Source organism: Anopheles coustani, chromosome 2 (assembly GCF_943734705.1).
Source record: "Anopheles coustani chromosome 2, idAnoCousDA_361_x.2, whole genome shotgun sequence".
In the NCBI taxonomy this organism is placed as follows: Eukaryota; Metazoa; Arthropoda; class Insecta; order Diptera; family Culicidae; genus Anopheles; species Anopheles coustani.
The window spans coordinates 3,798,726-3,823,665 of NC_071289.1; the positions used below are offsets into that span (position 1 = coordinate 3,798,726).

The window sequence follows — 24,940 nt, forward strand, 5'->3', positions numbered from 1 at the left end:
TTCCGTTTCGCCGAGCTCGTCAAGCTCTGTCGTCAAGCCAATCGAGGCGTGTGGTACTCATTGGTAGTTTATTTATTTTCTGTAACTGTTGCATGGAATGTTATCTTTGAGAATGTCTACGGCTCGGAAAATGTCTATAGGATGCATTCTATGCTATGATACCTGCTGGCGAAATGTTGCCGGAAAGGAGTTTTCGCTACCAAAACCGATTCGTTTTGGAACTACCGTTCTAATAGAGTTCAAAATGTGGCTACTTCTAGAGATTCCCTGTTTTGTTTGGCATATTAAAATAACCTCCGCATAGCTTCGAAGGTTCTATCGCTCGTTCAACATTAAAAACCTTATCAACAATGGCCTACGAAGGAAGTTAGGTTCGTTTGAAAGATTTGAGCGAAGAAAGTGGTCGACAGTTGAAAAAGGTGTCCCTATGGTGGATGGGAAACCACATCCTTAGGACGAAAGGGTAATTAGGACTGGAACTAGCAAGCTAGCCGGTAACGCTCTGTAGCCTAGTATGTCTTAGAGTAACACCTCGGCTTGAACGGAGCCACTAAAGTCGTCGGAAAAGCGGAACGGTGACCGGTCGACGGTTCCCAGGTATTATCACAACATCTGCTCCGACTCGGTCGGTGAAATCGGCGACAGCTCCATGCCATCCAGCAGCGGCGTTTTCTCCTCGTTCCCACTGCCAAATTCGTCGCTGCCTGCTGCGTCGTCAAGGTACTGGCGAACCTCTCTAGCGGCGTGCTTGTGACGCTGTTCCGTCGTCGCGGGCACTCGTTGAGGAATCGGTGACTTGAGCAGGGACGTGTCGGTCGTGCTGATGCTGGTCGTATCTTCGCTGGTCGTGTCCGATGCGTCCGAGGTGCAGGTGGCATCCGAGGAGAGTCGTTTCGCCTCGAACTCCGAACCGGGCGGTGCGTCCCCAACGGAAGAGGACGATGCCAGGCTGGCCGCACTGCGACAAGGGCTCGCAGGGCTTGGGGAGCGTGCCGTCGGTGCTCGCAGGGAGCTTTCCGAGGAGAAGTCTTCGATGGACACACTGTCCAGGATTGTGCTGTGCTTGAAGCGTGCTAGCGAGAACATCTGCTGCCGATCGGTCCGGTTCGGACGGAGACGGCTCGTGGTAGCCGTAGTTCCCGTAGCCGTGGGTATTGGTGATGCTGCCGTTGTCACCGTTGGCATCGTCGTCTTTTTCATCGGACTTCCAGGGATCAGTGGTTCGGGGGTGAGTATAAACCTATCGCAGCTTATCTCACCGACACTTCCCAAACTGTCCGTCGTGGGAAGATCCTGCGAACCATGTCCACGGAACATCCGATCAAAGTCCGACCGCAGAGGACTACCAGAGAAGCTCGACGTGAAGTACTGCTGATGTTGTAGTTGCTGCTGCTGCTGCTGACCTGCAGGGACATAGTTGAAGGACGTCTCAAAGAGACACTCGTTCGATTTGATAAGATTACTGCGCCACTGAAGTCCTCGTTCGCGGGCAGTCGGAACTATGGTGTGGAGGTTCTGATAGGACGCATGGTTCTTCCTCGATGGAGAGAGTGCGGCGGACTGATGCTTCGGAGACGGTGTCGATGGTGGCAGAAGCATCGGTGGCAGGGAAAGTTGTGGTTGGAGCTGTCCTGCATGTCGTGGCTTGTGCCCGGCAGCGTTGATGGATTTACTAGAGGAAGGACTTCGCGACGGTCCAGCCGGTGAGCTCGAGATATCGATAGGCATAAAAGCGGAGTCGATGCGACGTTCCTCCTCGAACGATCGGAAGATTTTTCGGGAGGTATTCTTGATGGACTGCTTCGCGGAGGTGTAGGTCATGTCCTCGAACGACGAGACGCGATACTTCTGCGAGAACACCTCGGTGGTGGCACACTTCCGTAACGGCGAGAGGGTGTAGCAAAGCGAGGAGTTCGTCGTGGAGGAAGAGTGATTGTTGATGACCAGCTTCGGTGGTTCGAGAAACCGGGAGCGGCTGGGTGAGATGTCACGCGAGGCTATCGAGGGTTCGGTCCGGGAGCTGCTGACGGCGCAGTGGTAGGACGCACCGGCGTGCGGCTGCGGGTGGTGATGGTAGTCGTGGCAGGGCGAGGATCCCGTCGAGTCGATGTACTTCATGTTGGCGATGGTGGTCGCGAGATTGTCTGCCGCCGAGCCGCCGGCGAGATCCTGCTCCACCAGCAGATCCTCGACGCCCTCGTCGATCGGGGAGTTCATCGAGGCGAAGCTGCTCAGCTTAAAGCTGGACGCCCTGGACGACTCGCCGTCCGTCATGGAACCGAACGCGGAGTCTTGCGATGGGTTGCTGAGCCCGAGTATCATGCCCCGCCGGCTGTACTCCATGCGGCGCGACTTGGAGTTCTTGTACGCGGACGACGGGTTGAGGCTGACGGCACCCGAACCCGACCCGCCCGCTCCCGAGCTGCACGCCACCGCCCCCGCCGACCCCGTTGCCGATGAGCCGGAACCTTGCGATTCTTCGATCGAATCTATACGAATGATTGTGTTGTTGTTACTATTGCTGTTGTCGTCCGAGTGGACATTATTGTCACAGTAATGTATCGGCGAGCTCAGTGGATCGTAATGGCATGGATCGTCGATGCGGGCTGACGCTATAACTATTTCATCTAACAGATCTTCGGAATCACTACTAGACAGATCGGAGGATTCTACATCACTATAAAGAAAGAAGACGGACTCGAGAATAGGGGAGAGGAACAAGGTGGGAGCGTGAACGAGGAAGGAAGGACATGGAACGAGGGCGGGGAATGGGCCGTACGGGAAGCGATATAGATAATTCGACACAAACACGCATACGACGACACAAAGCGCACATTTTGGGGGGAAACGAATCCTTAAACGGACAGATATGGCGTCCCGTTTCCAGATGTGTTAAGGTGTGTGTGTGTGTGCATGTGATGAGGTGCGCAGTAAACTAATAAACTCAACAGAGCGTGAACTATGGTGGCCAACAAAGCTAATCAACTAAAGGCAGGGAAAAAAACGGAAGCATATAATACGGTCGACACAACGGTTCCTCCGACTTCGAGTTACTCAAGCGCGGCGTTCTAGTTATTGATGAACCTCTGCCCTTATCTCTACGACGAATGGACAAGCACACACAAACCCGCGCACACTAATGACTTGTATTACTTCCAGCCGTAGCACCACCAGACTCGATTAGGTGAGCTAATCTAGCCCGAGCAAATGAGCATCGTTAAGCTTAGGTTGGGTCTTTGCCAAAACAAAAAGATACAAGGTACCATGATATTTGAACGGATTATTATTGGAGGCGATTGATTTATCACTCGGGGGCTCAGGTAGGTGGAGAAGTTGGGAATCGATTTGCGCTCCACTCCGCATACAAGTTCCCCAGTGATGAAGTGATGCGAACTTCCCGCAACAGAACTGGCTGTTTGCGATAATGAAGCGAACACGATAATAATGGTACCGACGTGTGGTCGAACGTTGATAGCGATAGCAGTATCTGTGTCAAGGACTGCACGGGGGTGGGCAAGAATTTTGGCACAACGGCAGGGGTGGTTTTGGTATCGACATAGGTGACATAAATTTAGGTTATTATCTTCCGTCTGGTAGGTGGTGGAGCATTAGGAGTTTATGGTAAAGGTGGATATGGTAGCTGGCACCAAGTTGGAAGTGTTTGTTACAGTGTCAGAGTTCACGGAAGAGATTACCAGAAATTGTCGAACCATTAGCGATAAATCATGAATCGATCGGATCACTCAAGCTCATCATAAGGAGGCGTTTCCTGATTTACTTCCGACTTGAATTCATCGACTATTCAGGAAAGCTATATTCCAATCCAAGGAAGCGCAAGCAGTTTAGATCAAAAATAACGTTTCATAACATACTCTAGCGTTAAGGTGTTTCGAATTTGTCAATGGAGGAGCGGACAGCTGATGAATTTGGAAGAAGATTTCTTACCTAAACCAAACGTCGCTGGAAGGTCTTCACTTCTATTGCTCGCGTTGGACAGTTTTCGAGGACTTTGTTAATGGTTTCTATCACTCTATCCACACAGAAGACACACATACAAACAGTAACACTAACGTACGCTAGATAATTCGTACAAAACATCATATCTATCGGTACAAATACAAATCTAACCGGGCAAATGCATGGGTGTTTCATTTCCACCATACAACACCAACGTTTTCCTGCCTTGAAGAAGATTTCCTTTCTGCGTATCTGTGTGTTTGTTTCCACCACTCATAAAGCATCGGTTGGGGAACATTTTGCTATTGCTTGACTTCACACCAGATCTGCGAGATAAAGCCCGTATGCAACAGCTGACGATGAGGGTTTTACTAGTGGACTAGATGCGTCAGCGTATTATTCGATAAGGGGTGGGAAAAATCTGTCCGCAAAGGAAAATGAGCACACGAGGGAATGCTCAGTTCCGAGTCCCACGTTCCCAGCACGCTAGTTTCGCTTAGGCCAAACGAAACTCAAACTCATCGTACGGAACTTGGTGGTAGTAGCTGGCGTGCGTTCGTGATTTTGTTTGTTTGTTTCGTTCGGTTCGCATTTTATTTGTACGATATCAAATTTGTCATGGTTGTGATGGCCACCCGTTTGGCGGTTTGGGTTCGTTCGTTCGTCGAAGAAGATCCCGAGGAAGAAGAAGACGAAGTGTAAGAAGGATGAAATGGCAAAAAAGTAACATAAGAAACATAAAATGGAACACATACCGACCGGAACCGAACGTTATCGTTTTCATAACGTTGTGAAATTGTGTGATGAAGATGGGCTATGGATGACACGGGGATGAAGTGGGTGTGTGATATGATATGCTATCATGAAGGATGGATTCGGCGAGTCATGAAAAAACGCAGATTTAACGCATTCCCTCGACCACAGATGATTGTCAAATGATAGACGGATCTAGTTTTTATTTGTTATTCTTCTTGAGATAACCCCTCTCTTTCATGAAAGTCTAAAGAACGTTGCTTGGAAAAACGATTATTGCAAATCAATGCATTGCTAGAAAAGCTATTTAACTACCACTCCTTTGTAATAAGTTATGCTCTCATAAAAGCAAATTCTAACAGAAACCAAAAACGACTAGAAAACGAACTAAAATCACAAACGAATGAAAACACATAAACAAAATGAACATTATCTAACGAAGAAAATGTGTGGCAAAAATGCTACCAAGAATATGCGGCCATTTTCATGCCGATGTTATGCCATGGTGTGTTCTGTGTGTTTAGTGTTTTACTTGTGGGCCGTAGATGGTGCAACGAAAATCTCAAAAGAAGGAAAAATTAAGTGAATATATAAAGAGAAGCCTTTTTATATTACTAACGTCTCGCTTTGCGTCGTGGATCGGCGTTTTGTCCGGGAAACTGCCGTTTCTCTCTTCGATGCATCTATGCTATGATAATACTTTACTATTGTTATTCTTGTGTTTACGAGTATGGATATGGAAAGTGCGTGTTTGCAATAGAAAAAAAACGCATTGGAAAGGGTTGCAATGCAATCAAAACGCTACTGTTTCATACCGCAACGAAAACGAAATACTGATGCATCCAAACGCCGAACTTCGTCCCATGTTTATATCCTTCGCAGGATCACAAACAGGACGAAATTGCACCATACAAATACCAGCCAAATACGAGTTTACAAATAAAGGAGTTAAAAATCAAGTCGAACACAAGCGCGCAACCGAACGGAAAAGAAAAGCGTCCAGTGTTTTCCAAACGGATGTGTAGAAATAGATTTCGCATAACGCTCTGGAAACGTTTGGTTGCGATTTCGATTTTGTTTTTTGTTACTTACTGTCGATCGTCTTTCGCACGACGGTTGAGTGTCTTCATTTGCTGTACTTTTCAAAGGATGCGACACACATTCGAAGAGATCATCCTTCGTCCTCAATCCTGTATCTGGTAGTGCTTCTTCTAGCTCTAACTCATGCTTTTCTTCTTTTCTCTTTTTCTCTCACCCTCTATCTCTTTCTCTCTCTTATAACGTTATCTCTCTCTACCTTCGAGCTTGATTCATTTTAGCAAAGAACGGTCGCATACATTTTAGTGAGCAATCGGCCGTTGGCTGGAATGACAAATTCTTGGATCAATTTTCGCCACCTTACGTCAGCGAGAGCTGGAGGAGAAGTCGGGAAAAGGGAGTGTGCCGGTAGAAAAGAAGGACATTGTGTGGGTTCGCAATAGTACCTGTCTTGTGGTTCGTAGTGATTCTTGCTCGGACGGTTCTTGTTCCATCCAACTGTGCGTGTTTGTGTGTGTATGGATTTTATTGCTTGCCATTTTAGTTAGACTTTTTGCTTTGTGCTGGCGACAGTGTATGAAGCATTAAGGGTTAAAACTTATACGCTCTTTAGTGTGTACTTTGGGAAAGATGGCTCCATCCTAATCAAGTTTGCCAGTGCTGACGAACAGTTGGGAAGCTTTCACATCGTTTTCTGCTTGCTTTTTGGCCGTAAGTGTTGCATGGTGAAGAGTGTTGGTTTTTTTTTTGGTGATAATTGTTGTTGTCGACGTTGTAGGCATAACATCGGATGATAAAGGTACAACAAATATGTCACACATTAGAACAGTGTGGGAAACATCTAGTTTTGTTTTTTAAATGCTTTGAATATCGTTAAAAAAAAACTTGAAATGTATTCGATGAGTGACTCTTTTGGAAAATTAATCTATCACAAATTGAAAACCACGAACGATGAAAGCTTGATCCAAAAGCATCCTTTCGCTAGATTAGATGCAAACGTTTACCTAATTGAAAAACATATTAAAACAGAGAAAAAGACACAACAAAAGCACACAAAATCCATAAATCTGTCCATAAGTTCATAAATCCTAAAACCAAAACACGATGACAACTAGAATGAATGAATACAGATGAATGAAGGCACGAAAACCGAATTCCCCGATTGCTATGATCGTTTCAATTTTGTTTGTGCTCGTTAGAGAGACAGAGAGATAGAGCGAGAGATAAAGAAATAGAGAGAGAGAGAGACAAAGAGCTTGATGATTGTTATGGTAATGAGGTGATATAAAATGGTATGAACAGTGGTGAAACGATGTGATGATCTGCATCGGTGGCAGAAGCAGCGGCAGCATCAGCAGCAGCAGTATCAGCAGCGGAAAAGCAGCGTGAAAAGCTAGACATAGACTACACACCCGGTTTTCCGATCCCGCGGAGTCGACGGTGGTGTGCAGGGCGAGCTGCCCTCGCTGTAGGAGCCACTCAGGATGGCCCCCTGGCGACGCCGGACCGCATTCAGTAAGCTCAGGGTGGAGCTGCTCAAACCGTGTTTAAAGGACTGCAAGTAGATTAGGACGGACGGCGTGGGAACAATTAGTCTGAATCGGATCGGCAAAAAGGTCACACGTCGGTGGGTGGGCTCCGGTTGTACGTACAGGCACACATGTTCCTCGCATTTCTCTTAAATCGATATTGCGGAAAATATCACAGAGCACGAGCTCCTCCACCGTGGGATATCGGCCGTCCGGGGACTCGAATATCATCTGCAGCACATCGACGACCTGTGGAGCAGAGCGCGTTAGGAGAAATAATCGGAGACATTGGATGAAACACAAACACTCAAGGAAAGGGGGCGTTTGTTTTGCCCTCACTCACCTGTGGATACCGCTCGAGATCGAGCTGGTAGTGGCCGGGCGTGGGCTGCGGGGATGTTAGCTCGTAGCCGGCGCACATCTCGAACAGCAGATGGCCGAAGCAGATGACGTCGATGTTGTCGATGTCCGGTGCGGATCGCGCCCATATGACGGCGTTCACACGGGAGTTCAGTCCAAGCAGGCCATTCTCGAGTCCGGATAGGCTAGGAATAAACAGCTTATTCATCAGTTTGGGTGGGAAAGAGTTAAGATCAAAGTAGGTTTTAAAATAAATCAAATTTCGAAAGCGAAATTTATATAACCGTGTTCTGAGCTACCTCGTTTTAGTAACTCTTGTGCTCTGAGATAGCCCATACCAAGTAGTTGACGTAGCTACTGATGTTTGTTGGACTCTAAACCCAAAAGTTTTGGTTTGACATTCTTCTGGATTTAATACACTCTTAAGTAACCAAAATAGTAGAATTTAAATGTGGTTATTTGAGTAATATTTTTATTTTATTCACTAGGTTACTCGTAATTGAGGTTGACTTTCCGATCGATATTTGAATACTACACATTATCCAACCCTATGCAAAATTCTTTCACGTGTCACTGATAGTGCGGGCATTTATTTTCCATCCATCAATAACCCTTCTTCTACAACCCGCTCACCAATAGTTGTCCAACTACCCACACCAGCCTCATTTGTCATACTCACTGCCGGGAGCGAGAGGAAAAAGGTCGGTGAGGGTGACGACCAGCGTATTGAACGTCACATTAACGTCACCGTAATGTGTCTACCACCACGAGGCTAACCAATGGGAAGTCTTCCCATTTCACGCTAGAAACTTGATCCATCCGGGCAGAAAGGAACACCGGAAATGTGTGTGTGTGTGTGTGTGTGTTCGCATTTCAACACTTGAATAGATCACTTCCTGACGTGCGAACAAATGTGACCGACACACGGCAGCGTACGTGTACGTGCTGGCATTCGGGAATTGAAGGACCCCCGAGGGAAACACTTGGTACCAAACAAAGTGGACCAAGTAGGAAGAAGCCTTCGAGCTACGCAGTTCTTCTGGCAGTCTCATTGCACTTTGAACTATGTTTGATTTGAAAAGTTTTTCCATCGACTGAAAGGGATTGACGTGCGTTAGGTTTCGACTGTTTTTGGAGTTGGAAACGTATTCGTGTATTTTCTATACTCAAGCCATGGAAGATGTATAGTAACGTCATGATATGCACCGTAACGGCTGCCATTGGGAATTGTAAATCCACTGACGTCCACCGTAAATAATGTGCTTCGTTAGCAAAATGAAGAGGTCTGCGTAATTTATGGGAAGCAATCAATAGTCAACCTACCGGGCGACTCCATTCTGCAGGATGACGTTGCCACTGTGCAGGTGGCCGTGCGAGGGAATGCCGCGCTCGCGAAGGAACAGCAGTGCTTCCAGGATCTGGCGGCCGAGCCGTTGCACCTGGGACAGGGGCAGACAGGTCGACTTTCGCGTGTACTTGCGACTCCACGGTTCGTTCCACTGGGACTAGAACGAAGGGAAGGGAGTGATCGATTGGAGAGCGCAACTTTCCTAACTCCCGGAGCTATAGGTACCTTGTAGATGAGATCTTTGAGACTGCCGCGGGGATTGAACGGCATCACGAGGCTGGCGTACTGGTGGGAGTCGGAGGGGAAGAAGCCGAGGTCCAGCACCGGGTAGATGTACGGGTGCTGAAGGGAACCGAGCAGCTCCATCAGCACTCCCTGGGGACACTCCGACGGCGGCAACTCTTCTAAGGCAATGCAATCGGGAGGTAATGGTAGTAAAGTCATCAGCCGATCGGTACGTATCTGTGGGTGAGACGGAAAGGGGGGGGGGGGGAGGGGTGTGTTAATCAGGACAGTCGACGAATCGAGAAGGTCCCTTGGTCCCCTTCGGAGGGTTCCAAGACCACCACCAAGCACCAACCGTGCAGTCGTTAAGTAGGAACCAGTGCTTATTCGAGCGCGACCCAATGTCATCTAGGTGTGCGATGGACTCGTAGCGGCCGCCGGTGTTCTGCAGCCACTCCTGGCACGCGGCGTAAGCACGTTCCCGAGCCGCCCGCTCCCGTGGGCTCCGATCCGGCGCTCCGATCCCACTGTCCAAGGCCGTATACTGGTAGCGTACGCTGTGTCTGCAAAACGCGTCAGAAGGACGGAAAGATGGGAAAGAAAAACAAAACTCCAACTTAGCTTGGGCAGTTCAACGGGTACACCACGGAAATGCTCGCTTCCCATTTGTACATCAACCCCGCCCCCACCCACTTCCCTCCGTGTCCCCACCCCAAAGCAACACATTCCCCAACATTTCCATCTCTCCGGAACACTATTGAATTAAAAATGCAACACTAGTATTTGAGGAAAGAAAGTGAACACTAGAGAAAAATATCGAAAAATCGAACGCAACAACACGGTAATACGTCTATACAAACCTTGGGACTACCTTTTTTTTTAATTGTTTTTTGTTTGTTTTAGAAGAGCAAGCCAGAGACGCAGCTGACCTTTTTTAAGTTCTAGAGCGGCTCTAAATCGCACTCTAAGCGTGCGCACTAGATTCGCTAGAATCGTAACGAGCACCAGTATGTACAGAGTAACATGATTATGGGAGGTGGCTAGAGGAAGGTAGGAAAAACGGTGAACATAAACCACGTACGATCTGGCAGACAGGAGTTCCACAAGCAACGAACGAACAAACGAGCAAACGATTTGACAATGTTTGTAGTTTTGAACCAGAAGAGGTTTTTCCCCGGTTGTGAGTAAGTTCTGTGAGTTCTTTTTGACCCAGAATTACGAATGGGCCACGTGTGGACGTCGCAATCTGTCGCGTCGCAATGGGGTTGGTTTATGACCGGGTAACTGCGCTGGTTCCGGCCCAATGATGAGTACGATGATAATCGATGGACAGAAGCACAGCGTCTACCCACGTGCCCGGGCGAGTTTCCCCTCTAATCGCATTAGCGTTCGATGGACCGTCGGTCGGCTTCACTCGGTGACAATGACCAGGCGCCTCCATCGGCACCACGTGACATGGGCACACAGGCATACCCCGCTCACACACCATGAAATCCCCGTTATTAATGGGTTTCTGGTTGTCGCGGTCCCCATTCAGCGGTTGAAACAATGTTTGGACAACTTTTGTGGACCCGCACGAACGGAGAGGATGGAAGAAACGCGTCACTATCGACGTCGGTTTGTCGCGGTTTGGTTGCGCAACGGAAGACAATTCACGGGTTATAGTCAATGCTGATAAATTGTTCTGCAAGGGTTTCAAGCAGACAGAGGATTAAGAGTAGGGACGTAAATTCAGCGCGTTGACGAATTGAGACTAAGTAAATGTTTCACCGATGAGAGAAAAGGTTCATCGAGGAAACAGTAAGTCATTCGTATCAACACGAGCTAATTGAAATGTATGATCGATAGCAAGCAGAGAAAAGGAAACAAATTGGAAAAAACAAACAACACTCATGGCACTTGACACAGTAAAAAACCAATGTTTAAAAGAGGAAAAGCCGCAAAAGAAAATGCTTGCAAAGTTGGAATCGTGCTGACGTAGATCAAAATTTAGTAAGGCGAATGCTTTCAGCAGTAAAATGGCTGACAGGCAGAGTGAAAGTTTTACATTAAATTAATAATGGAAAACAATTTTTCATGGGAAATGTCCCACTCGACTGTGCGTTGTCAGCTGAAGAGTGGAGGTGGAAGGTGTTTGGAAAACATCGCTTGAAGTATAAATAGCTCGAGCGGTAAGATTAGCACGAAAGTTGCACCAAGTGGTAATGTAATATTTACACACAAACACATACGCACCCGCATCATCTTGGCAACGAGTGTATGCTCTTTTGGCTTCGGGATATTTATTCCACCCGTTTGAGTGTCAGATGCATCTGTAAGGGAAGCTCAAGAAGGTGTAGATGCAACACTCGGAAAGTTCTTCGCAGAGTAAAGTAGATTTGAAGCACAGTGCATCACAGAAAAATATTCAATTCCGGGTTCGAAAAGGAGAGGAAATCGGCAAGACAAGGGCAGGAGAAGTAGTAGTAGAAGAGAAAAATTACAAGCTGTAAAACAATGGAGCAATATTGGAGACTACAAATTGCATTCCCTTTTCTGTTCTATTTTAAAACAAAACAAAAAGATGAATCAGCAATTTATTGCAACGAGTGAGGACGTTATAGGGAAAGAAAAGAAATGCAGCCTTTTCGAAATTGGACGTGGAATAAATTTTCTACAGCTACATCGGTAGCTACATCGTGTGTGAATAGTGGGAGTAGAAGTACAAGAAAGTGGGAAGCATAAGAATACGATATGAGAAAGAGACGTAAAAGGTTGAAAGAGGGAGAAAAAAAAATGGAAAACAGACTGTAGAACAATAGCGAAACTACGGGGGAAAACGTCAATAAAATGTCATTCGAACAGAAAAACTAATGACACTCCATTATCGAAATACATCTTGCACGGATGCACCACGGGTTCCTTTTTCATGCTTGATCGGGTTTTCTCCTTTTCCATCTTCATATTTGATGTGCACGTGCACCGTATGTGTGTGTGCGTGTTTGAGAGTGTGGGCGTGTGTCACGTTGGTTGCATGTAAGTGAAAATAACAATTTCCGTCGCTTTCGCAGTGACTACCGTTTAGGTGTATTAAGGTGTATGTGTCTCTCTTTTTTTTTGCTTTTTTGAAGACTCAATTGACAATTTGGACGTGACTGTCAAGCATCGGTGACATTCACTCCGTGCCGGGGGTGCTAGAAATTTGGAATCGATTGATTTTGGGCCCGCACGTGGGCTAGTTTATTGTCTTATTCTTGTTGGCTGCCTGTTTTACAATGGGTGACTTAAACTATTACTTATTGTTGATTAATTTGACGGTTTCGAAGTGACCATCGCATCTTGTTATTCGTCGAGTGTTTGTGAGTGTGTAAATTGTGAATGTAATTGCTCAAATTTCTTACTTTTGTATGCTGGTTTTAGTTGTTATGCTTTCAATTATGGAGTGTAAGTATTCGTTAACACAAACGTAACATAAAGTTATTTTAGAACTAAGGGAGAAACGATAAAAAACAAATGAAATAAAAGATGTTGAATTAAAATTTACAGTAAAATGACATGTAAGAAATTAGGTAGGGCGATAGGACAAACAATATTCTATGGGAAAAAGAATAAGTAGCGAATAAATGCGCGAGTCACAATATTGTGAACAGAAACGATTCCTAATGAAATGGCAAACGAAGTAGCATCCATTGCATGATTTGCAAGGGCCATGTGCAGACCGAAGCATTCTCGAGAAGAGAAGCTCTACTTTCTACAAGACCCCAGAGTGTCGACTGAACGTCAGTCGACTGTTGGATTCATTAGTTGCCCGTCAGAAGACTTTATGGTTCGTGCCGGCGTAGTGCAAGTTTTTCCGCGATTTTATAGATCCTTTGCGGAACCGTTGGTAGAAAGTGGCGGGAATAGCAGACACGCTGGGAAGATAAATGCGAATCCCAATTAGTAGCAAGTACCAGTTGTTGACCCCTTTCTAGTGGTGATAGCAACGGAAAGAGGACGTTAAAACAAATGCAAAACTTCATCTCCATCAGCACGCGTAGGGAACGAACGAGAGCGAATGATGTTCGTTTGCCATTTTTCTTCCATTTCTCATTTACGGAAAAGGTAAATAAAAGTTTTCGTTGTTCTTTCGAGATCCCCTCGAGACGTGCGGCGTCGGGTTGGATTGGGAAGGGTGGTAGGCTCTACTCGATCAGGAAAATCTTATATTTTCCCCTCGGGGACGGTTTCGAAACCAGCTTGCAAAAAACAGTCGCTTCGTGGGTGTGCAATCAAAAATGAAATCCTGCACAGTTTAGTAAGCATCGCTGCTCCGGTTTCTCGTTAAGAGTTTTTTAATGACAAGTGTTTGCTGAATTCTTTCGCAGATGTAGCTTATCGGCTTATTGTGTGGTAAAACTTTGCGAGCAAAGTGTACGATAAAAATAGAAAGATATTCAACCAGAGCCGTTGTTTTAGATCGTATCAGTCTCAGACCTTTGGTTGGGTACATAAATCGTAAAACTTTGTGGTAATGTTTTTGTTTAGCTTTGTACGCTGCTTTGGTTTGAGTACTTTAAAATATGGAACAATATGCTCAGGTTTTTCCAATCTCATCCAATGCTATTTTATTTAAACGTACTAATTGTTTGATATGTACAAAATCTAAACTGAACTAGCAGTCATAAACTATTCGCTCAGCTAATCGAACAAAATGCAAAAAGAGTAAAATGTGTTTGTGAAAAAAGTAGTGAAACTCTAAGACTTAAAGCAACTTGTTCTAGCATCTAGGCTCATGTGAAAAATGGGAAATGGATAAGAAAGAGAAAGAACATGAAGAAAAGAAACGACTGGAAGAGAGTGAAAAATGTGTGAAATATAGAACGAGTGACTGACAGAGATAGAAGTATGAAGGCATGTTGGACACAATGCCAAACAATGGTAAACAAACAAACAAACAAACAAAAGAATACGAAATCGTACGAAAAAACATCACTAAACCACTAAACACAACCCAGATGATCGTTTGCGATCTTGATTTTCCTCTGTCGGTAGGAAACACGCATTGAAAGTTCTACCTATTTCACTCGCAATGCAAACTTCTAGATGAGCATTGATGGGTGTCTGCTTGTTTGTAGGAATGGGAATATGGGGTGTTTAACTTTGGCTGCAAAACGGAAGCAACAAAAAAAAAACGTAAGGTTTTCGTTCAGTTGGACTTGTCAACACCAATTGTACGGGAAACGAAAGGAAATAAAACAGTATTGTACCAGTTTGATACAAAAACGACAAAGGAATAGGAAGAGAAAAACACGAGCAACCTTTACTCAGACTTATTTAGCGCTGAGTTTGATTTTGTCTTCTTACCACAGGTTTCGTTGCTCTGTTTTATACCGAAGGAAGAAGGATAACAACGGATGACAGTTTTGGGTCCTGGGTGAACGTGTACGTGTATGAGTAGACTGTGCATGTTATACATTCAGATGCAGATACGTAACATTAACCAACAATGAAGTAAATTTGATAAAGTGGCTACGATGGTGGAGGGTACAGTTGAACAATTGTTTGTAGCAGTAGTAGTAGCAGTAGTAGTAGTAGTAGTAGTAGTAGTAGTAGTAGAAGTAGTAGTAGTAGTAGGAGTAGTATGAAGGGCATAGAAACCTTGTCGGCGACTCGTTCTCTTTGGCCGCGCTCGGACTGTCCTGCAGCAGGCTCCGGCTGAAGAGGAACTTGGCCAGCGAGTCAAGCTTGGCGCTGACCAGCGGCGACCGTTCGGAATGTTCGGTTTCGGAGTTGTTGTCGTGCTCGGAGCTAATGGACCGACCTCTGGAAGATGGAGAAAAGAACGGCGCAGAACGGTCAGAGTCGGTGGAATCGCGGATGGCTCCAGCCTTTCATTAGCATTGTTCGCAGTTCCTACCGCAGGAGGCAATTAATTAGCAGTAAATTCAAGAGAAAAAAAGCCGAACTTAACCTCATTTCATTCATCATCTGATGATGAAAGGAGCTTATGCAAATGGAAAACTAGTGGAAAATTAAAAAAGAAAATTATGAAGCTAAGAGGAAACGGCAGCAAGCATGATGAATGAACGCAAAACATGACTGCGACCGCGGAAAAGAGGGTCCATTACCTGAATAGCATGCGTTTGTTGGCCGCGGTTAGGGTCACTTCCGCGCGCGGCTCCTGGAACTCGGCCGCCGACTGGGCACGTCGCATTTTTCTTTTCTTGCGCCGGTAGCTCGACCTAGGCAGTTGAAAGGCAGCATTGCAGATGGTTGCAGAAAGTCAGTGGTAGAGAGTGGAAATATTTTGGTAGGCAAAGGCGGAGGCAGCGCCATGCGGGTTGCAAAAGTAAGTGAGGGGAAACAAATAAAACCAAAAAGAAAGACACAGAATCCGGAACCGTGCAGTCGTGTGAATTAAAAAGGAGAAAGAAGAGGAAACCAAAAGGAGAAAAAACGGAATGTAAACGAGATAGAGAAAGAGAGAGAGGAAGCGAAAAGGAAGAAAAAAGCAAAGTCAATTCGAGTGTTAGTAAGCTTGCTTCGTGCGAACGCTCCGTTCGGATTCCCGGGAGATGGCACTGAAGGGGCAGCGGAAAGAAGCGGTCAGGAGTCGAGTCCTTCCCGTGTGCAGCAGATGCAGTTTAGTACAGGCGAATTTTCATGATCGTGCTAAGGGCAGAGAAGGTCAATGGGGGTAGAGAGAAAAGAAGGGATGTTGTTGAAAAAAGGTGGATGTTCTTTTGTTTGGTAATTTACTATGTTTTCCTGTTTTCATGCCTTAGTTGTGAAAAGTTTTTTCTTGCCGAAAGTAAATGTGACCTAAGAATTAGAAAAGAAGTTCTTTGTAGGCCATATGTTTTTTTTCGCATTGTAGTATGAACGTTAACCACAAAAATTGTAAGTAAGTAGGTTGGCACTAAAGGATAATATCTTGTATGCTTCTTTAATTAAATAATAAATTTAATTTAATACTGAATTATGAAATGTGAATTCATCCTTATGCTGTGTAGTATTTCAAAAGTAAAACAAGTTTAAAATTGACTCACAAAAATGAAATAGAAGGATGTTGTAAAATGATGAAAATCAAAGTCCTTGAAGTCACAATTCGTCGAGTCTCGCATTGTCAACAAGAGGATCACCAATTAACTCCTGAACTTGAACTCTCTCCGGGTTTGGTTCCGAATCCATCTGCATCGTGCTGTCCACGGGTCGGGGAAGGACCTCGATGGGGGAGGACTCCCCTTTTAGAGTTCCGCCCGTTCACTTACCTCGACGGTCGCTCCTGGCAGAAGCGATCGTGGCCGGTGGTTTCCACCTCCTTCGCCTCCTTGTCGTCCGCGCCATTGCGCTTGTTCATCGTCGAGTAGAGATTGAACATCTTGAGCTTGGTCTTCACATTGGTCACCTCACAAACGCGCACTATTATCTTGCGGCCGCTTTTGATCACGGTATTGATTGTCTTGTAGAAGGAGAAGGGCACCGGGCCGCCCGTGCCCTCCTTGGGAAGCTTGCCCGGCGTATCGAGTCGCGGTGCCGCCGGTTGGCAAAGTATCTGCTGGAGGTGATCGACCGGCGGTTTCTCCTGCAAGGCCGGCAGTTGCGCTGGGACCGGTTCCTGCAGAGGCAGTTGCAGCCGTTTTGGTTCCTTTGACTGTTGTTCCCTTTGGTTGCCCTGTAATGGTTGCTGTAGCGATGGTGGTTGCGAAGGTGAAGATTCCAGCGGCTGCTGCTGTTCGGGATGGGTTTTGTGATGCTGTGATCTAGCAGCTGATGGCGGCTGTTTGTTCGTTGTATCCTGCGCAGTTTTCACAGGAGGCACCGAGTGCACGGGTGGGAAGGTTGGGATGGGTGGTAATTTGTAAAGCGTTAACACTCAAACACGTGTTTAATGTTTGCTTGTTGCACAGTTTCGAACGAGCTGATTACATCGATGCCGGGGATGATGATGACGAAGGGTTGTGTATCGATACGAAAAGCACATGTTCACACTGTCGTTAATCGTGTGCGTGCGGGTGTGTATGTGTGTTTGCTTGGTTAGTGTAGTGTGATGATTAGTAAGAAATCTTATCGTAGATTGACAGTCTTAACGTTAAAAATAATCATAATCTTGTGAAATAAATTTCCAATACAATACGCATTGTTTTGGACCATTTACAAAACGCAACCCGAGCGAACCACGTATTTGCGGCTGTAGTGAATAAAAAACGTGCGTGTTCGGAGTGAACCACCAGGGGTCTCCACCCGGCACCGCGATGGTCGATGACGTGTTGGTTAAGCGCATTAAGTCGCCTGGCGACGGCCGGTCCCGCCGTTTGACGGGAAAATTGGCAGCGAAAATTCATCCGTCACGTGCGCTTACAGCTTGTCACGAGACCGGCAATTAAGGGCAGCACGCTCGAACGTAAGCTGCGAGGCATAATCGGTGCAGGAGAATTATGTTCGTGTTATTTAATGAAATTAGAGAATGGAAAATGGTGCGGTTTTGAAACACATCATGAAAGGCGCACAAAGGCGGTTGAGACGATTTCGCTTCGGATCGGGATTCCCTCGTGCAAGGTACATTATTTATGCAACGTTCGGTATCACGTTTGCGTGAGTGTGACTGTGGGAAACCTAAAAAATGACACCAACACGTATCGGTACCGAAACGGGGGCGCTAACAGACGGTTTTCTTTTATGGATATTTGCACCAATTATGTTACTTGATTTTGTTTTCCCAAGATCGATAGAAACGTGCCGGAAGTTAGTCATTAACTCGAGGGGAAAAACATTTCCAAGCATTTCGTCGATGTGTAGATTCCTATTTCGAAGGTAAAACTAAGCTGTCCAGCCTTAATCCACACACACACACAATACACGTCACCATCACGCGCACGACGGATGCGATGGGCGTTAAAACGATTATTTTTAAATCGATTGATGAAAGTCGCGGGGTTGTGGAAAAATGGAGAACAATGGGCAGGGAAATGCATCCGCAATGAAAGCGTAAATTTACCATGCACCACCATCGATGCACCACCCGGAAGCCGTGGATCAAAGTTCGACGTCCGTGGAAAGTTCACTTCGAGGGTAACGTTAACGCACAAACGCAGCCGTAAAAAGCGGACGAACACTCGCACACGGGCACGGTGAGTTGCCGGCAGTTTCCGACATTTTTAAGCGAACAGTTTTACACTTGCAAAACCAGCACTACACCACCGTACACCAACCGCCGTTTGCCTCGTCATCATCGTCATCACCATCATCACCATCGACACCTTCACTTTGGTGCGTTGTGAAGTTTACCGAAACGGCCCTGCGCCAGGCGGGCTGGCCTTTTCCGCCAGCCAATCAAACCGGAAAGGCGTGCACTTTCCACCGGGATCCAGCTTATTCTCTTGTTTTTTTTTTTTTTTAGTCCCAGCAGCAGGTTTTTGCAACGCGTTAAAGAAAATGCCACCTGTCAACGTCGACGGATGGAACGGATATGAAGCTGACGCAACGAAGGTTCGTACATCGAAGCCGGGCTCCGACACAGCCACAGTGCACACGAAACTGGGTGTGTGTGTGTGTGTGTGTATATGTTTGTGTGATCGAGGTAGAGGGAACACTGAACAAACAAACGACGTACCATCGTGGCCAGTGTGTAATGAGGACTTTATTCGGTGCGTTGGTGGAAACGAACACGAACACTCATTTCGCCCCCCTAAAACGGAGCTGAAACCGTACCTTTACCTTTTCGAACTTGTGTGTGAGCGTGGTTCTGTGTTTTCACGTGGGAGGCTTTCGTCGTTCGCTCGTCATGATCAATTAATCGCCCGTTCGCTCAAAACATTACACACCGAAGCGAAGAATGTAATTTAATCATCTTCTCAAGTGAAGGGAGAATTTTCCTTTTGTAAAATTTCAACCCGTACTGACGCAGAGGTTAGCCTATGATCTCTTGCGCTGAGCGATCACTTAAGAATTGGATGTATTTAATGGGAGTAAGAATCTTCCATCCTATCTTCCTATCCCTCAACCTTTGCCATTTGTGCGAACCCGGGCGAACGATTGTCGGAGTTTTGTTGCCCGCCTACGTCGTTTTTGTCCGGTGCTTGGAAAGTTGAACGTGTGTAGGAACAAGAAGTTGTAGAGAGCGAGAGGGAGATGAGGGCAACGAAATACTACAAACCACTGAGCAGCAGCAGAAGCAACGAACCTAACCTGTCCAGCCCACACACCAATTTTCGTGACCGGTTTTCCACCGCAGGCGCAACAGTAAAGAGCATACGGCTATCTGAAGACGCCTTTTCCCGAAGAAGACGACTCTGGGAAGGGAAGGGAGAGGGGAAAAGCTACATTACGCGGAGGTTTCACAGTTTCAGCAACCTCGAGCCCTGACCGAAGGTGGAGAGTTTCGCAAAGGCCCGGTGGGAAAAATGAACAGCCTATCTTGGCCGGTCGCACCGGTGCTTTTTTTCCGGACGGCAGGGAAAACAAACCGTGTAAGCGCTTAGAAGCGCTGTCACTGCCAAAGCCAGTTTTGTTACAATGGAACCCCCCTGCCTTTCGCGTGTCACATTTCTTTCGCTTACTTTCATTCCGTTGGGGGCACTTGTGACGTTTCGTATCGCACAGAATCGTTCGGGTTAGAGTTTCCGAGGCCGGTGGTTTACGGTCGGACGAAATAAGAAAAAAAAAGTATGATAATATATAGGAAAGGAAAAGCGAATCTTCCAGATGACCAGCGCGGGTGACGCTTTGATGGAAATCCTTGCGCTCGCGTGGGCTTGGGTTATGAATTTTTAAAATTTCATTTCCTCAACACCCGAAGAGATTTGGAAGGCGGTGTGCTGAAATGTGTCACTAGAAACTGAACCAACCAGCAATTGCTTTTCCAAGAGTGAAAAACCGACCCACCGATCAAGTGACAGTGTCATCTTTTTTTTCTCATCGGTTGCGTCGATCTATAAATTACTTTTCACTCACTAGAAACATTGGAAAATGCTCGTTTCGCCCGATGATTAAAAGCTTCAATAACATGTGTGCTTTTCTGTGAATCGAATGGTATCGTGGGGTATCACGTGCCCATTAAAGAAAAATACATAATTAATTGTTTGTCGTCATATTTTACAGAGTATGAACCGAAGAGCGTGGTAAATTTTGTACTTCTTTTGCGATAAAAATACATAAAAAATTTACAAATGTGCTTAATGAATTTTGACCCAAAGATATATAGAACCCGAAGTAGCCCTCGTCAAGCATGTTGTGACGTGAAATGTCAAAATTAAAATTTCAAAACAGAGAGCAGCAACGCATCGGTTGTTTCATTCCATTTAAAGTGGTCTTTTTTTCATCTCACTCACCCCCTCTTCTCCCTCTCCCTTTTGTCCCGGGGAGCCGTTTGGAAAAGCGGTGGGCGTTGGTTGTGAAAATTATCAAACGGGTTTTGCCTTTTGTGGGGCACATTATTTTGCAAATAAATAAGCCGGAAAATGTAGCCGCCACGTAGCGTTTGCGAGTGGGAAAAAGGCCCTGTAGGAAAATGCGAATATAGGTTACCCTTTGACCTTTGACGATGGCTCCGGGCCAGCAGCCAGGGAACTAAAGCCAGATGGGGTTTGCTGGGTTTCTAACCGACAGAAAGGTCAGCACGTTCGGAAAACGCATCTGTTTCGTTCCGAACGGGGGCGCATTAGGTGTTTCTTTTTGCGTTTCTTTTCCGATCAGAACTCGTGAAACGATAAAAACGAAGGGGAACGCATTCGGATGGAGCAGATTTAGGAGATCTGATAAGTTTTGCTGAAACAATCTGGCATCATCGCAACGCCACCGCTTAGCATTTGATGAGAGAAACGACCATAAATCTGGTCTTCGGATATTCGCTGGAGCTCGCAAATGCCAAAGGCTCAAAATGCCGTTTATGAATATCATCACGCTTTCTTTTTCGCTCACTAACTGACAAACACCCCCATGGGGTTAAAGTTTTCACCACTTTCTCAAACCGGAAAAAACGCCCGGGCAGCGGATATCCGAGCACTTCTTATCCGTATCTTCCAGCAGCCGGCGTATTTTCAACCGAAAACCCCCGAACTGACAAACAATTCCGGTCGTGGTTCCGGGCGGATTCGCTGCCCAGCAGTGACATCCGTTTCCAACAATCGGTGCATGAAACTGGTGCACATGAATAATAAATCATGTATGCATGCAAGTGGGTCGCTTTATGCCCGATATGACTGTGTACGTTTGTATGTGTGTGTGTGTGGGTGTGGGTGTATACGGGAGACCCAAAACTTCCGCCATGACTGCTAAACATTACGCCCGAGCCATGAAGCCAGTGAAGTGTGCTACTTCGGCGTAGGATTTTCCGGGGAAAATGCATGACATCGGCGAGATTGGGCTGCTGTTGAAATGTTGAGAGTCACAGTTCGAGGAGAAACGGAAACGGTGTGGTTTTTCGGTAGGGGATCAGCATTCAAATGCTGATTCGGGTAAATTTGGAGCCGGCGTTTGGAAGATGCTCGATTGTTCGGCGAGCGGGTGGATCATCATGGTTGGTGAATTTATTACGAACAGAACGAGAAATCATGGTACGAGCGTCAGTATTTTGCGAGTTAAATAGCTCTCGGTGGTGATATGTTTTCCAATATGTTATGGAAAACAGATCCATCCGAAGAAAGTGTCAAACTAATTCCATTTCAATGAAAAGGCTTTCACAATACAAAGCCGCCATTAAAAAGTCGTTACTTGGAGGAGAAGGTCAGCAAAACAATCCCAAGTGGATTCGACAAACAAATAGCCAAATCGACTTACAATGTGACACAAACAAGAAACGGTGGGCCTCTTTTGGCTCGACGTTGTGGTTCAACTTCTACCGGAGCGAAGGATTGACGTCGATGGAACCGAGAAGAAAAACTGAATAAAGGGAACATGCCGGACGTCGGGATAGTTTATTTCCTTCCAACCTCTACTATGGTTGGAGGAAAGAAAACACAAAACTGAAGGGCCAACTGGAAAAAGGTTGGGAGAAGAAGGATGGCGGACGCCAAGGGTAGATAATCTAAAATCAATTTCCATGGGCTACAAAAATAATCAATCATTCGTTTTGCACTCCCTTCCACTTTTTCTATCGGGCGTCGGAGAGTTTCCTTCCGGGTGTTATGTGCCTTCCGGTGGAAACAGGGCCTGGGGGAGGGAAAACACTTTCCTTTGTTTTCCCGGTCAGCCGCGCACTAGCCACGATGGAGGAATGTGCATTCTTTTTGTAGTCGGAAAAGTGAATTCCGGCGCGATTGAATACCGGATAGGAATGATTAAAAATTGACATGGAAACATAACCGGTTGAATAAAGATTCGGTCGCTTATGAAAAGGGAAAATAATCGAGACAAGAATTGTAAAGAAATACAAACAAAATATACCATCTCTGTACTTATTGTTAGCTTATTGATTCATCACATAAGTGTTCTTCACGGGGGAATTCATTTACCATCTACTTTTTAATTCATTTTCCCTCGTCCCCTGGTGGAAATTGTTTCGTCATGGGGTGTCGTCTCTTATCCCTTCGTTGCAAATTTAACATGTTTACATCAATTCCAGGCCTCGTCAGAATGCGTTGGCGCTCCAGCACTTCGGAAAACTGGCAAGCATTCTGAACTTTTCTGGCAGAGGGGGAGTGCACCAACCGTCCATTTCCCATCCCCGGAATGTAACATTGTAAAGCGGGGGGAGGGGTTGGATGTAAATTTCATTTTGCATTCGTAATGGAGCCCTGAAAATGTGATTTGAATTGGATTACCTCGGCGTGCATTTATTCGATTGAGTAACGAAGGTCTCACCTTTAGGCCCTACACCACCAGGCAATAGTTTATTTGTGTGAAAACTTTGGATTGTATGTGTGTGATTTTATGGGCTGTGTTTGATTTGTTGTAACTGGTTTTCCGTTTTGCCGTTCGGATCTCGTTCCTCCTTCCAGCCGGCTGAGTCCATTACTAACCCCGAAGGAATCGATTGTTACATGTTATGCCACATACCCACATACAGCAGCAACACGCACGCACACGGACCGGCACACAGACAGGCGTTGAAGGATGCTTGTGTCATGGCAACATTTTATGTTGTTTGGCTGCGCTTGCTGAACTCCGCTTGTCTGTTCGTTACAACGAATATAGACGCGGGACCAATTTCCAACCAGAGTGGGTGTGTGTATATGTGTGTGTGTTGAAGAGTGGAAATGGGAAAAAAGGGAAAAAAACTATTGCGCTCGTGATAGTGAATCCCGGTACTGTTGACACACTGTTTATGGCATTTTTATGCTTTTTTACTCTTTCCACAATTCACCTTTCACTGCATTTCATTACAATGCACTCGAGGCGCACACTTGGCGTGTTCCAGCCCTCCCCCCTCCTTCCATCCCGTTCCCTCATCTCATTCAACATGGGAACCATCGAGGTATTTCGATCGAGCAAAGCCTGGCCGGGGGAAAACCTTCGAAACTGGTGGAAGAATATTTCCCATGTTTGTGTTTGCTTACAACACGCTTCTTTCGAGGGAGGAAATTGCAGATGGGAAAGGGAACGATAGTTTTTTTCTTTATGCTGCACACTTTTCCTACCCTGCTACGTACATATACGTTCGTTTTGCTTTTTTTTTGTGTTTGCCTTCTTCTCGGTGCTTTCAAGGCCCCAACCCTATTTACCTGCATCGTTTTATCCAACATGAAATCACAGCCACAGCGCCGAATATGATGATAGCGATCGTACACCAGAGTGCACCCTGCAATGGGGGAGGAGGAAAGAGAGTGAGAGAGAGAAAGAGAAAAAGAAGGGGAATGAATAAAGACATGCTACGGTCGATGGGCTCCTATTGAGCAACGGTTGTGAAAATAGAACGTAATGTGTGTGTGTGTTCGCTATGCTTGGAGCACCAACCATTTTTGTACATCGTAATCCTCATGCTCATTTTCCTAGGCTCGGCGAAAATGGCGCTTCAAGCGAGTTTGTGTGACGTTTTGGGGTAGAATGGCCAGTCGAATACGAGACCGGAGCCTGTTGGGAATCGCAATAAGATCGCACTTTCCATCGCTCCCTCTACAGGTTCAAGATTTGCTCCACCCAGCGTCGAAGTAATCGAATCGAGAAAGTTTCTCCCTCCCCCTGAGCGAAAAAATCAGCCCAGGGAAAGCTTCTGGTCTCCGAGCGGTCGTTGTCGAAGGGCCTAGCGAAGCTTAAGCCCTTCCGCCAACAACGCGTCCGGTTGACAGTTTTCATTGGGTGAAACTATTTCACAACTCTAACTCATTTAGTTGGCACCTAATTTCGGAAGGAATCCAGCCGAGGCCCGGCTTCGGTCGCGACGAATAGTTTACGGTGAAAGATGGAAAGATGACGAAGGGTGTGAAAGTTTTCGGTTTCGAGGATTTTTGTTGGGGTATCCTTCCGCCCGTCTTGGACGCGCCGGGGGAGTTGGCCAATAAATTACGGTTACTTTTGCGAGACGAACACACGGCCTCCTCGGATTTGACTGAACTTTGGTAAAGGTCGTCCGGAGTGATGGGAAAAGTTTTCCCGCATCGGCCGCAGCGGCCAGACGGAGGCGCTGATAAATTAATGTAGGAGAAACTGCAGTGACATGGTCTTTATTTGTTTCGTCGCTCTTTGGCTAAAGGACAATGAACGCGTGGGAGAAAAATGCGATGAAATACTTACAATCCAAAAATGCGGCGTTGAGCTGTAGCTATTGTTGTGATGTAAATCAACTTTCATTTCCCTTCAGGCGCAAAGTCACGTTGACCTATAACGGGGAGAA

General features: G+C 46.1%; 1 protein-coding gene across 1 annotated transcript; it reads right to left on the reverse strand.

Annotated features, from left to right (window-relative positions):
- Window positions 1–603: 603 nt before the first annotated feature.
- On the reverse strand, window positions 604–23,852 carry LOC131266847 (uncharacterized). The gene is made up of 11 exons (XM_058269509.1): window positions 23,832–23,852; window positions 16,443–16,969; window positions 15,300–15,413; window positions 14,830–14,994; window positions 9,566–9,773; window positions 9,211–9,447; window positions 8,961–9,142; window positions 7,621–7,822; window positions 7,401–7,526; window positions 7,161–7,303; window positions 604–2,677 (listed from the first exon to the last, which is right to left on the reverse strand). Exons 1-11 carry the CDS (start codon window positions 23,850–23,852, stop codon window positions 604–606), a joined length of 3,999 nt encoding a protein of 1,332 aa, XP_058125492.1.
- Between the last annotated feature and the right edge of the window lie 1,088 nt (window positions 23,853–24,940).

Excerpts from the sequence above, each read along its gene's own strand:
- LOC131266847 (XM_058269509.1), bottom strand. The coding sequence starts at position 23,852 with ATGTTGGATAAAACGATGCAG. Across the intron at positions 14,995-15,299 it reads AACAAACGCATGCTATTCAG|AGGTCGGTCCATTAGCTCCG; the intron begins GTAATGGACCCT and ends TCCATCTTCCAG. Across the intron at positions 9,774-14,829 it reads GAGAACGAGTCGCCGACAAG|ACACAGCGTACGCTACCAGT; the intron begins GTTTCTATGCCC and ends CGCGTTTTGCAG.